Source organism: Helianthus annuus, chromosome 5 (assembly GCF_002127325.2).
Source record: "Helianthus annuus cultivar XRQ/B chromosome 5, HanXRQr2.0-SUNRISE, whole genome shotgun sequence".
Taxonomy (NCBI): domain Eukaryota; kingdom Viridiplantae; phylum Streptophyta; class Magnoliopsida; order Asterales; family Asteraceae; genus Helianthus; species Helianthus annuus.
The window spans coordinates 36,685,813-36,699,829 of NC_035437.2; the positions used below are offsets into that span (position 1 = coordinate 36,685,813).

General features: G+C 38.5%; 1 protein-coding gene across 1 annotated transcript; it reads right to left on the reverse strand.

The window, feature by feature from the left end:
* LOC110942997 (protein FAR1-RELATED SEQUENCE 2-like) lies at positions 1-2,613 on the reverse strand. The gene is made up of 7 exons (XM_022184757.1): positions 2,605-2,613; positions 2,121-2,458; positions 1,499-1,717; positions 1,189-1,293; positions 797-1,144; positions 594-656; positions 1-493 (listed from the first exon to the last, which is right to left on the reverse strand). Exons 1-7 carry the CDS (start codon positions 2,611-2,613, stop codon positions 1-3), a joined length of 1,575 nt encoding a protein of 524 aa, XP_022040449.1.
* Between the last annotated feature and the right edge of the window lie 11,404 nt (positions 2,614-14,017).

Here is a 14,017-nt window from a genome sequence, read left to right on the forward strand (position 1 = left end):
TTACGACCCGTTTGCATGTCGATGCGTAGTGTCCATATCCTTTGCAGTTCTGACACTGTCTTTCTTTGGCCCCGGGTTTCGACTTTGATTCTTTTTCTCGATTGCTATCTCCTGTTTAGATTTTTGGCGCTTCCGAGGACCAGAACCTTTGGATTTATACCCAACAGGGACTCTTATCAGATTCTTGTCGTTTTTATATTGACTGGTTATCTCGGCAAATCTATCACTAGTACTAGCGGGAGGAGCAACAATCTGCATATCTTGAACCTTCTTCATATAAGTTTGAACATGATCCTTGTATAAGGATAGCTCTACTTTATTACCAGATAAACTGTTCAAAGTATATTCCGTTGAAAAAATAATATCTTGCATCATACTTTGCACATCGGGGTCAAGCTCGGTCATATATTCACGACTAATTGAGTATTCAGTAGAGCAGTTTGGGGAAGCCTCTTTGCGCCATCTATTCAAAATGTATTGTTTTGGAAATTCCCTAATGTCCATAATTCTCAAAATATAGAATATATGTCTACATAGCAAACCAAACTGCTCAAAACGCCTGCATGAGCAACTGCATGTGCAATCAGTCTTACGGAACATTACTTGAAAAAACGCCAAAAACAATTTCTCTATAACGCCATGCAGAGAATGTTTGTCTAAAAAAATTTAAAAAAAACACAATGGATATGATAAAACGCGTTGCACAGAAAATGCCATATAAAACAAAACGCCATTGTTTACCTCAAATAAGGATGTACAAGGCTGCTAGAAGTCATTTATGTAAAACTTAACAAACCCATCCGGCTGATCTTCGTAACGTTGATTTATGCAATCTGCAATTCCAATTAGCTCATCTTGAACGTCACAAAAAATACTATTTGTGTATATATCAGCAGCTTGGCCTTCCAACAATTGGTAATTACTCTTCAACTGGGGTCGTTTGTATCGAGATTCATGATCATTTTTTCGATGTGTGTGACGCTGCGCTTCTATTACAGTTTCGTAATGAGTCATGAACTCAACAAGAGTAGCTTTCGAATTGCACACCTGACCAAAAAAATGATTCTCACTCTCTGACCTCGATGTCGTTCGTATAAGACCCGACATCTCTTCCATTCTATAGTATATAGGGATCCAAGATTCCCTGAGTGCAAAAATATCAGATAGCCAGTCATTATCTGCTAGAACTCTCCGATAACCGCTTCCCATTCTGATTCAAACTCTTCAGGTGTGAGAATATCCGTCCACACAACACCACAAATACGTTCTTTGAAATTGGTGGAATTGCATAGCCTAACACCAACATATGTATAACACGAAAACGCCATGCATAAAAAAACATATATATTACACAAACACAAAACTTAATTAAAAAAAACTGTAACAAGGTACATAACGCCATGTATTTTAAAATGCAGTGTATCCTAAAACGCCAAAGGTAAAAATAAGCATACCAACCTTCAGAGAAAGTTTATGCATCACATGCCACATACATAACCGATGCCTCGTGTCAACAAATACAGCAAAAATAGCCTTCTTCATTGCTGGATCTTGGTCAGTAACAACAAATTTTGGTTGAGAACCAACAGCTTTTAGAAAAACTCTCAACAACCAAATATACGTATCAGCAATTTTCGACGCCAATAATGCAGCACCAAATGTAACATTGCAGTGATGATTGTATATACTAGTGAACGGTACAAACACAATAGCGTATCTGCATATGAAAACGCCATGAGAACTAAAACAATAATAAAATGCCATTGAATGTAAACTCATAAAACAACATTGCATGTAAACTCATAAAAACGCCATTGCTTGTAAACTCATAAAAACACCATTGCATGTAACTCATAAAACACCAAAAAAAAAAAAAACAGAAGAAGTTGAATTATAAAATATTACTTGTTGGAACGATAAGTGGCGTCAAACGAAATCACATCACCAAACACGTGGTAATTACGTTTGGCTTGATCGTCACACCAAAAAAGTCCCTTCAAATGATTGTCTTCGCCTGTGAAGTAATCATACGAGAAATTAGGCTGAGAATGTTTTTTTTTTCATTCAAATGTCTCACAACCATATCGGCGTTATATTCCCCTATAAACAAGTTAATTTGCCTCTTGTAGTTCTTAAATTCAACTTTACTTGCACCCACGTCTTCAAAACCACCAAAACAATTCTTCATAATATTAAACGCCTTGACGAGACCCAAATTCAACTTAGACATGCTGTGTATAACATGCTTCTGGAGCTGAGTGAGGTGTCGTTCAGTTGGAAGAAAATGCTTATCAGGACGTTCAACAAGATCATGGTTGTGCTCCTCGACAAACTTATACACCTTCCATGATCCAGCCTCAAAAATTACACCTAACAGTGCACCACAATCAGTACTCTTTGAAAAGTTGGATAGCACTAATCGCTCCTTTTTGGGGTCCAACGTATCAACCTTCTTGTCCTTATATAACGCAGATCACGTACACAAGTAATACTTAATATGTAACACACCTTTAGAGTTTGTCTTTGTAGTCGTTTTCCTGACTGAAAACCCACACTCCTTGGCATACTTAACATACATTAACAATCATCGAGGCTAGTGAATACCATGTCCATTGTGGGCTTTATTTCTTCACTTACGTCAGGAATGATAAATGGTAATCCAGTTTTGGGGCAAAGCCTTTGACTCGAGGAAGTAATATCATCTGAGAAAACACAGTGAGGAACAGAAAAATCAGAAAAACGCCATTAAAAATAGAAAACGTCTCGTAATAACATTATAGATTAAAACGCCATTAATTGAATAATAATCAAGACATAATAAACACATAATTTGAAAACGCCATAATGAAAACGCCAAAATACGCACACCATAACTTTATTGATTAACAAAAATACTAATGCGACTTGATAATGAAAACGCCATGAGATGAATAATTTAAGACACTTAACAACATAAATAAATAACAAAAATATAACATCATAATGAAAACGCCATAGTTAACAAAACTGATATTTACACAAATTAACAAATAGTAATAACTGATGTTTACAAATACTACTAAATAATATTCAAAACTAATCAAAGAGATGTAAAACGCTAATGATAGTAAAAACATAAGAAATATACTAGATCCTAAACGACAATTAAAATTAATATTGAAAACTCCAATTATCAGTTCTTTGTAATTGTTTAACAACCAATTAAAACGCAATTAAATTGGATAAATGAACAACGCCATTGAAATCATACAACACATTATGAAATACTAATTTAAAAAAACAATGAAACAAGCATAAAAGATCAAAACGTCATATCTGTTGCATGATTTGCTGGATCAAAAAATAGGAAACGTCATCGAATTTTATTTTGTCGAACAGAATCCACGTTAGACGCCATATATCTGAGAAAGCTTGCAAAAGAGGTAACAGCTAACAAGAAATCTTTGGAGTTTTAATTTGAAAGAGATTTATAACACGAATAAGGAGGGAACGTATAAAAGGACAATTGTACCCCTACATATCAATTAGCACCCCCGCCACGTGTTGGGCTAGGATCCGTTCTCACACTTTTCACCGTTCTATCCTGATCTCGTACATATATATATATAGGAAGTGTAGGATACAAATGCCCTATCCTACATTACATACGCGACTTCCATGGCCGTACTCGTCTCTTGATTCGTTTTTCTTTTATAAGGTTAAATCAGACAATTCATTCAATCAGCTGAGGCCAAATTAGTCTATTCATTCAATCAGCGAGAAGTTCGTTATACCACTATCCCGGTAATTATGATTCGTATCAGTTTCAAATTTTTCATAATTCTCAAACAATACATTGCAATTTTGTTGTTCTGTGTTAGGGTTTGAATCAATTGTTGTTTTCTATGGATCCACATAGCAGCACCAGACGAAACACAGATGTTGAGTTTGAACACGCTCGATCGGTCGGTGATCAGGTTCAATTATCTGCGTATCAAAGATTTACGATTGACGATGTTTTAAATCCTAAATCTACAAATCCAAATGCAAATACAAATACAAGTGGTGTAAATGAGTGTTCGAATGGTAATTTTTGTTAATTCAGATGTTTAATTTGTTCGCAGATGTGTTTTGTTTTAATCGTAGTAATGATTTTGTATTATTATAACTGTTTTGAAGGTTTTGAATGTTCATTAAAGGATAATTGATATGAAAGCAAATTGTATAAGTTCACATGTTATGAGTCTGGCAATTCGCATGTGATGTTTATTCTAAATGCTGATTTCGCATGTTATGATATCATAAATCGCATGTGTTAAACATATTTATCAAAATGGTCATTTTCGCATGTTATGAGTCCAACAATTCGCACATTTTGTTGTTCGTATGAAGAAATTGTGGAGTTTTTAATATATCGCATGTTACGATTTCGATAAATCGCATGTGTTTCCTTTTTTTTTATATTTTGATTTATGTAGATGAAAGGCTTTATATTCCGAAGGTTGAACCATCAGCTACACCTGTGGTTGGAATGCAATTTACCTCTCTCGAACAAGCATACGTGTTTTACCAAACATATGCTAAGTTAGCTGGTCTTTCTACTCGGAAAGGTGGTGAAGTACACAGTGGTGGTATAACCAAAACTAAGTATTTTGTTTGTTCTAAAGAGGGACATAAGCCATTGTTTATTGACGATGCATATTCGAAGTCAAAAAAGTCATTCAAATTAAGGAACAGGGGGGACCATTAGAACTGGGTGCAAAGCTCAACTTATGATTTGCTCGATGGATGGTAGATCATATACAGTCAAGAAATTCGTTGATGGCCATAATCATAAGTTTGTATGTCCACACGATATTCATATGCTACCAGCGTACAAGCAATTGTCAGATGTCCAAGATGAGATGATATGGGAACTAGGCACTCTAAACCTTGGCCCTGTCAAAGTTTTCATATAATGAGGAAACGTTACGGTGGTTTCGAGAATGTTGGCGCCACGGTCGATGATTGCAAAAACTTTAAAACTCGAATTAACAGCTATATAGGAGAATATAACGCTGACATGGTGATCAATAGGTTGACTGACAAAAAACAATATTTAGTTGATTTTTCGTTTGAATATTCTGTTGATGAGGACAAACGGTTAACTGGTTTGTTCTGGGCCGATGGGTTATGCAAGTGTAACTTTATGGAGTTCGAGGATGAGATATCGTTTGATGCAACTTTCAAAACAAACAAGTAAGTGTTACACAAATGGTTTTTAATATTTTTCGCATGTTATATGATTTTGTAAACTTGCAATATCGCATGCTAATATACATTGAAATTTAGGTGTTGAATATATCGCATGTTTTAATGTCTATTTCGCATGTCATATTATGTCTATTTCGCATGTTAGACTGTCTATTTCGCATGTTTTACTAAATCATTAATTTTATTGAATTTCAGGTACAAGATGGTGTTTGTTCCGTTCACTAGGATTGACAACCACTGTCGAAATGTAACCCTTGGAGCTGGGTTGTTGGCATTGGAGAGCATTAACTCTTATAAATGGCTTCTCAATTCATTCGTAAAGTCATTTGAACGGCAACCAAAGGTTGTAGTGACGGACCAAGACCCTGGGATGAAACAGGCTATCGAGGGTGTTTTTACTACCCACAGACACAGATTGTGCATGTGGCACATAATGAAAAAGTGGAAGATAAGGTATATTATGCTATATTGTGTTTCGTTAGCATTTTTTATACTATAGATTCGTTACAGGCTGATATGAAAATCATTTATCGGCATAGGTTGGACATGAGTTGTGCAACAATGATGACTTTAAAAGGAAGATGTGCGATATTGTATGGACTTATTCCATTGAGCCAGACGAATTTGAGAGACAATGGAAGTTGGTAATGATTAAGTACGGTCTTACACAAAATAAATGGATTGATGATATGTTTGTGATGAGATCCATGTGGATTTCGGCTTTTTACCGGCATGAGCCAGTGTCTGGACTTATGAGAACAACTTTAAGATTAGAGAGTGAGAACCATTTTTTTTGCAAGGTAGCTAATTCACAACTCACTCTTGTAGAGATTATGAATCATTTTGACAGTTCAATGGATGTCCAAAGGTTCAATCACAGAATGAATGATCATATTTTAAGATATACTGAGCCTGATGTGTCACAACCCCCAAATTACCACCTAGGGTATGTCCCTGTCGGAGGTGCAACGATCCAACAAAGAGCCACCAATCATATCAAACACAAGTCATAATGTATTGAAATACCCAATTGAAATAAATATAACGTTTGAAAAGTTTAACCAAAACCAAAGTATTGAGCGGAAGCATAAAAGTATAAATGTATAAATGTGTCGAAACCCAATCAATATAAATGTTTATCATGACCATAACCACTCCAGCAGCATCAGACAGCAAGTTCCCAAGTTCCTTCAGTAATTACCTACAAGCATGTAAACAAGTGTGTCAGACTACGCTGGTGAGTTCAAGGTTTTGTTAACAAGTTATGTTACCATATGTATGTTAATGCGATTTAACGCTGCGATACAATGTTGCTCATGCTAGATACCCTAGGGAATGTGCCCATGTGTATCCGGGGAGTGGGTACCCCTTAACGACCGATTGCTATGTTGCCTTCGTTAGATACCCTAGGGAGAGTGCCCATATGTATCCGAGGAGTGTGCCTCTAACAACCATAGCCATACCCAGATAATTAGTTCACGCCCGTCCTTACGGCCCGGTGTGAGGTTTCCCACCTAATAGCGCTATCAACTAATCACCCCCATTGCCCTCCAGGCAATAACCAAAACCGATTAAGTTATTTACCCAATGTTTCCCTTCCAAATGTTTACCAGTTGTCCCAAACCACCGGGACGCATGCTTGAGAAAATGCAATGAACTCACCTTAGAGTGCTCGGTAGACTTAAACGTTCGTTAACCAATTGATCAATCAAATCCTATCGTGTTTAATAGAGACAGTTAGTTACATACAAGCTTAGCGCATATTGTTTCACATGTATTCATAAGACAGTACATTAACATTAAACAGGTTGTGCAAGTCGTATCAGTCAATCAAAAGTGTCCATGTCTCACATAGGCATTTATTAACTCATGTCATCTACGTTGTTACACGCGTAAATCACCAACACTACTCAACACATTGCAACTACTCGCGTCCTGTTCATATTACCATTTCCCTAGCCAACGTGATTTAGCTTATCATGCATAACATAACCTTCTGACTACCATTGCGAGCTCACAAGAACTACATGATACTTGCAATTACATACATGCGTGTGAGTAGCCCATAGGGCCCAAGTTCAGTTTATTCACAACAATATATTAATTCTAGTTCCACACTTTGAGTTATAACAGTCAACTATGCTTCGACCCACAACAGCCCACTAGTACCTCCCAGGCTCCCGACTCGCCATGGTACGGTCCAAACAACATTGAAGTGGGCCTGTTGTTTGTCGAGCCCAAGTGCTCCTGTGAAGCCCGATTGTTTTGCTTACTATTATTACTAAACTAATGTTTATTCAATATATAGGAGAATAGTAATTATTATATCTTTTTCATGTTTTTACACTGATCAAATCATTTGATTTTTAAAAGTTATTGATCACACAAGCCCCCCCCCCCCATTGGACCTTTGCTCGGTCCACTAAGCAATCAACACATGGGATCACATCAATAAAAAAAAACACATACATCATCATCAACTATATTATCATATCTAATACGTTTATAAAATATGCAACCAACTTTGCCGATCAAGATTATACACAATACAATTACCAATTAGCAATTATCAGTTAGCGGACACATGAAATTACTAACCAGAACTCGATTATAGAGGATGAATGCTCGTGAATAATGAGAGATCCTTCTGCCGTGTTCGAGATGTGATTTGAGAGAGATATAGGGTAGAGTTTGTTATGCTTTTAAACTAACCACAATTTGATTTAGAGTACATTACGTATGCCCATACCTATAAGGATATCACAATTGGGCCGATTACCTTTTCTAAACCAACCGATAGAATGTTGGGCTAAATAATGAAATTATATAAATATGAAGGTGTTGGGCTGATTAGCCCATCTAGATAAGCAATAAGGAAGCTGGGCCGGCCTATTCTCTTTTCTAAACAACCAATTAAAGAAGTCGGCCTACTGATATTAACAAGATGTACGGCCCATTTAATAACATCAGGCCCATTTGTGACATATTTTCTAATGTTAACAAGATGTAGGTTATCCAAATCTAACCGAGTTAGTTAGGTTTAACTGAGTTAAGAAAACGATACTAACCGTGAAGGTTCGGGTTGTCACATCATCCCCAACTTGAAAGAAATTTCGTCCCGAAATTTGACAAGCGTCAAGTGTGAGAGAAACGAAGTGAGAAATCAGGATTGTTGCGGGTTCTGCTCAGTTGTGGCATCATGACCATAACCACTCCAGCAAATTACCACCTAGGGTATGTCCCTGTCGGAGGTGCAACGATCCAACAAAGAGCCACCAATCATATCAAACACAAGTCATAATGTATTGAAATACCCAATTGAAATAAATATAACGTTTGAAAAGTTTAACCAAAACCAAAGTATTGAGCGGAAGCATAAAAGTATAAATGTATAAATGTGTCGAAACCCAATCAATATAAATGTTTGTCATGACCATAACCACTCCAGCAGCATCAGACAGCAAGTTCCCAAGTTCCTTCAGTAATTACCTACAAGCATGTAAACAAGTGTGTCAGACTACGCTGGTGAGTTCAAGGTTTTGTTAACAAGTTATGTTACCATATGTATGTTAATGCGATTTAACGCTGCGATACAATGTTGCTCATGCTAGATACCCTAGGGAATGTGCCCATGTGTATCCGGGGAGTGGGTACCCCTTAACGACCGATTGCTATGTTGCCTTCGTTAGATACCCTAGGGAGAGTGCCCATATGTATCCGAGGAGTGTGCCTCTAACAACCATAGCCATACCCAGATAATTAGTTCACGCCCGTCCTTACGGCCCGGTGTGAGGTTTCCCACCTAATAGCGCTATCAACTAATCACCCCCATTGCCTTCCAGGCAATAACCAAAACCGATTAAGTTATTTACCCAATGTTTCCCTTCCAAATGTTTACCAGTTGTCCCAAACCACCGGGACGCATGCTTGAGAAAATGCAATGAACTCACCTTAGAGTGCTCGGTAGACTTAAACGTTCGTTAACCAATTGATCAATCAAATCCTATCGTGTTTAATAGAGACAGTTAGTTACATACAAGCTTAGCGCATATTGTTTCACATGTATTCATAAGACAGTACATTAACATTAAACAGGTTGTGCAAGTCGTATCAGTCAATCAACAGTGTCCATGTCTCACATAGGCATTTATTAACTCATGTCATCTACGTTGTTACACACGTAAATCACCAACACTACTCAACACATTGCAACTACTCGCGTCCTGTTCATATTACCATTTCCCTAGCCAACGTGATTTAGCTTATCATGCATAACATAACCTTCTGACTACCATTGCGAGCTCACAAGAACTACATGATACTTGCAATTACATACATGCGTGTGAGTAGCCCATAGGGCCCAAGTTCAGTTTATTCACAACAATATATTAATTCTAGTTCCACACTTTGAGTTATAACAGTCAACTATGCTTCGACCCACAACAGCCCACTAGTACCTCCCAGGCTCCCGACTCGCCATGGTACGGTCCAAACAACATTGAAGTGGGCCTGTTGTTTGTCGAGCCCAAGTGCTCCTGTGAAGCCCGATTGTTTTGCTTACTATTATTACTAAACTAATGTTTATTCAATATATAGGAGAATAGTAATTATTATATCTTTTTCATGTTTTTACACTGATCAAATCATTTGATTTTTAAAAGTTATTGATCACACAAGCCGCCCCCCCCCCCATTGGACCTTTGCTCGGTCCACTAAGCAATCAACACATGGGATCACATCAATAAAAAAAAACACATACATCATCATCAACTATATTATCATATCTAATACGTTTATAAAATATGCAACCAACTTTGCCGATCAAGATTATACACAATACAATTACCAATTAGCAATTATCAGTTAGCGGACACATGAAATTACTAACCAGAACTCGATTATAGAGGATGAATGCTCGCGAATAATGAGAGATCCTTCTGCCGTGTTCGAGATGTGATTTGAGAGAGATATAGGGTAGAGTTTGTTATGCTTTTAAACTAACCACAATTTGATTTAGAGTACATTACGTATGCCCATACCTATAAGGATATCACAATTGGGTCGATTACCTTTTCTAAACCAACCGATAGAATGTTGGGCTAAATAATGAAATTATATAAATATGAAGGTGTTGGGCTGATTAGCCCATCTAGATAAGCAATAAGGAAGCTGGGCCGGCCTATTCTCTTTTCTAAACAACCAATTAAAGAAGTCGGCCTACTGATATTAACAAGATGTACGGCCCATTTAATAACATCAGGCCCATTTGTGACATATTTTCTAATGTTAACAAGATGTAGGTTATCCAAATCTAACCGAGTTAGTTAGGTTTAACTGAGTTAAGAAAACGATACTAACCGTGAAGGTTCGGGTTGTCACATCATCCCCAACTTGAAAGAAATTTCGTCCCGAAATTTGACAAGCGTCAAGTGTGAGAGAAACGAAGTGAGAAATCAGGATTGTTGCGGGTTCTGCTCAGTTGTGGCATCATCCCCAACTTGAAAGAATTTTCGTCCCGAAAATTGATCTAAAACAATGGCTTGAAGTGAGTTCCGACGAACTCGATCTATAGATACTTTACAACTCCTGGGGGCTAATCTTGTGATCGGTGGAAATCATGGTATGGTGGTTAGCGTCTTGTTTTATCAGTTGCCAATCAAAGAAACAGGGGATTAATGAGGTTCGTACAAAGATTCGAGCGAAACAGGGGTCCATTAAACATCCGAAGGATTTGGCCAGCAAATTTGTTGTCAAGAAGTAATTTCCAGTAGTGGTGCATGGCGGCATGGCACAACAGGGAGGTTCGTCACATTGCGGTCGCACGAGTGTATCATTTGTCCAAAACAGAGTTTGGTGGGTAAAGGTTAGTGTTGCAAAACGACATACGCGTGTAACTGTGACTGCTTCACTTCTAACGGCGATGACAAGTGAAAGTGATAAGGTTCGTCTACAGGGATGCGTGGGTATAGTTCTCCTAATCCCGTGTTCGTTCGGAAGTTCCATTTAGCGATGCTATCACATGGTTAGCTCTATTGAAACAAGGGTGCACTGGAGGCCCTTGTTTTCGGTCTAATTGGTGCATTCGGTACCGTCTAAGTAATGCCTCCCACTTAAATCCAACGACCACGGTTTCCACCGGAGATTGTAGGTCGTGCAGTTCCTCTCCGTAACACCATTACGCAATTCATCACTCTCTCGTGTTGCATCGGCGTGTAACTGGGACTCTGAATTAAGCCATCATGGTACATCGCTGGATCATCGGTACTCTCGGAAAGAAGTGATGCTCCGCGTGTTGTAGGGTTGGGTTTCAAAAGCTGAAAAGACGTTCCGCGACTTTGTTTTCCTAAGGATTCACAGCTCCCGGCTGTGCTAAGGAGGTTGAAGTTGCGAACCCTTCGAAAATCCTATGATGAAGCTGTGATAGTATCCAGCGAATCCAAGGGATTGCTGTACCCCAGAAGGAAATCAGGATTTGCATAAGGTCAATTCTAAAATTCCACCTAACGATGTGGAGGTAAACCAGGTAACCCTTTGGAAGACATGTCAAAAATTTCACGAATAACATGAAGATACTCGATCTTCCTTTCTTAAAGTGGCAAATCGGTGACAAGAGCTAGTATGGCAGGGTAGCCCTTCCGTAGACACTTCTGGGCTTTCACGACTGTGACAATGCCAACAACGGCACCACTACGATGATCTTAAACTGATAAGGATCCCCCACTGGGGAGAGGGAACGCACGATTTTCTGTTTGCAGAGAATTTTCCGCTTGATGCCTAGATAACCAAGTCCATGTCAACGACCATGTCAAAACTTACAAGAGTATTGGGAAGTAGGTCAATATCGAACACTTGACCCACGAGGTCAAGTTTACAACCAAAAAGAACATGAGAAGCTTCTATCGATTTACTATCAGTTAATTCTACTACATGCTTATTTACAACAAAGGTGGGAGTCAGTCCTAACTGACGACTGAACCCTGAGGCACATAACTCCAATCGAAATGAGGTAAAAGTCGAGTATCACATTGAAATCTACAAACTACCAATTTTACACACAATAGGGCAGACCCTTCCCACGCTCGTTAAGCCTCACTGGGACTTGCATGCACCTCGCGTTATTATTATGTGTGCACCCATAATAATAAGACGATTTGCATGCTTATCTCAGTGCCTCTTAACTTGCACTAAAAGGTTCCCCCACGTTCAAATAGCAAGCGAAAGGTTCTATAGGATCGAGAATCACAATAGTCGAAGGGAAGTGTCACACTAGCAGTTCACATAACAGGGGTTGGTAATGTAAGGGCTCATGCTGTTGTGCCAAGTGTGCATTCACGTGTAATGTTATACATAAGTGTACACTAGGTATACTATGCAATAGTAAATGAGAAACGAACCTTGCAGTCTGGAGCTGAGTGTCATGGTCATCGTTTGGATCAATTCGGTTATAGTCTGGTTTTATGAAAACATTTTAAAACCGAGTTCTCTATAACTAGTGGCTCTGATACCAAACTGTCACAACCCCCAAATTACCACCTAGGGTATGTCCCTGTCGGAGGTGCAACGATCCAACAAAGAGCCACTAATCATATCAAACACAAGTCATAATGTATTGAAATACCCAATTGAAATAAATATAACGTTTGAAAAGTTTAACCAAAACCAAAGTATTGAGCGGAAGCATAAAAGTATAAATGTATAAATGTGTCGAAACCCAATCAATATAAATGTTTATCATGACCATAACCACTCTAGCAGCATCAGACAGCAAGTTCCCAAGTTCCTTCAGTAATTACCTACAAGCATGTAAACAAGTGTGTCAGACTACGCTGGTGAGTTCAAGGTTTTGTTAACAAGTTATGTTACCATATGTATGTTAATGCGATTTAACGCTGCGATACAATGTTGCTCATGCTAGATACCCTAGGGAATGTGCCCATGTGTATCCGGGGAGTGGGTACCCCTTAACGACCGATTGCTATGTTGCCTTCGTTAGATACCCTAGGGAGAGTGCCCATATGTATCCGAGGAGTGTGCCTCTAACAACCATAGCCATACCCAGATAATTAGTTCACGCCCGTCCTTACGGCCCGGTGTGAGGTTTCCCACCTAATAGCGCTATCAACTAATCACCCCCATTGCCCTCCAGGCAATAACCAAAACCGATTAAGTTATTTACCCAATGTTTCCCTTCCAAATGTTTACCAGTTGTCCCAAACCACCGGGACGCATGCTTGAGAAAATGCAATGAACTCACCTTAGAGTGCTCGGTAGACTTAAACGTTCGTTAACCAATTGATCAATCAAATCCTATCGTGTTTAATAGAGACAGTTAGTTACATACAAGCTTAGCGCATATTGTTTCACATGTATTCATAAGACAGTACATTAACATTAAACAGGTTGTGCAAGTCGTATCAGTCAATCAACAGTGTCCATGTCTCACATAGGCATTTATTAACTCATGTCATCTACGTTGTTACACGCGTAAATCACCAACACTACTCAACACATTGCAACTACTCGCGTCCTGTTCATATTACCATTTCCCTAGCCAACGTGATTTAGCTTATCATGCATAACATAACCTTCTGACTACCATTGCGAGCTCACAAGAACTACATGATACTTGCAATTACATACATGCGTGTGAGTAGCCCATAGGGCCCAAGTTCAGTTTATTCACAACAATATATTAATTCTAGTTCCACACTTTGAGTTATAACAGTCAACTATGCTTCGACCCACAACAGCCCACTAGTACCTCCCAGGCTCCCGACTCGCCATG

Excerpts from the sequence above, each read along its gene's own strand:
- LOC110942997 (XM_022184757.1), bottom strand. Across the intron at positions 1,294-1,498 it reads TTTGTTGACACGAGGCATCG|GCTATGCAATTCCACCAATT; the intron begins GTTATGTATGTG and ends TGTTGGTGTTAG. Across the intron at positions 657-796 it reads TACGAAGATCAGCCGGATGG|ACAAACATTCTCTGCATGGC; the intron begins GTTTGTTAAGTT and ends AAATTTTTTTAG.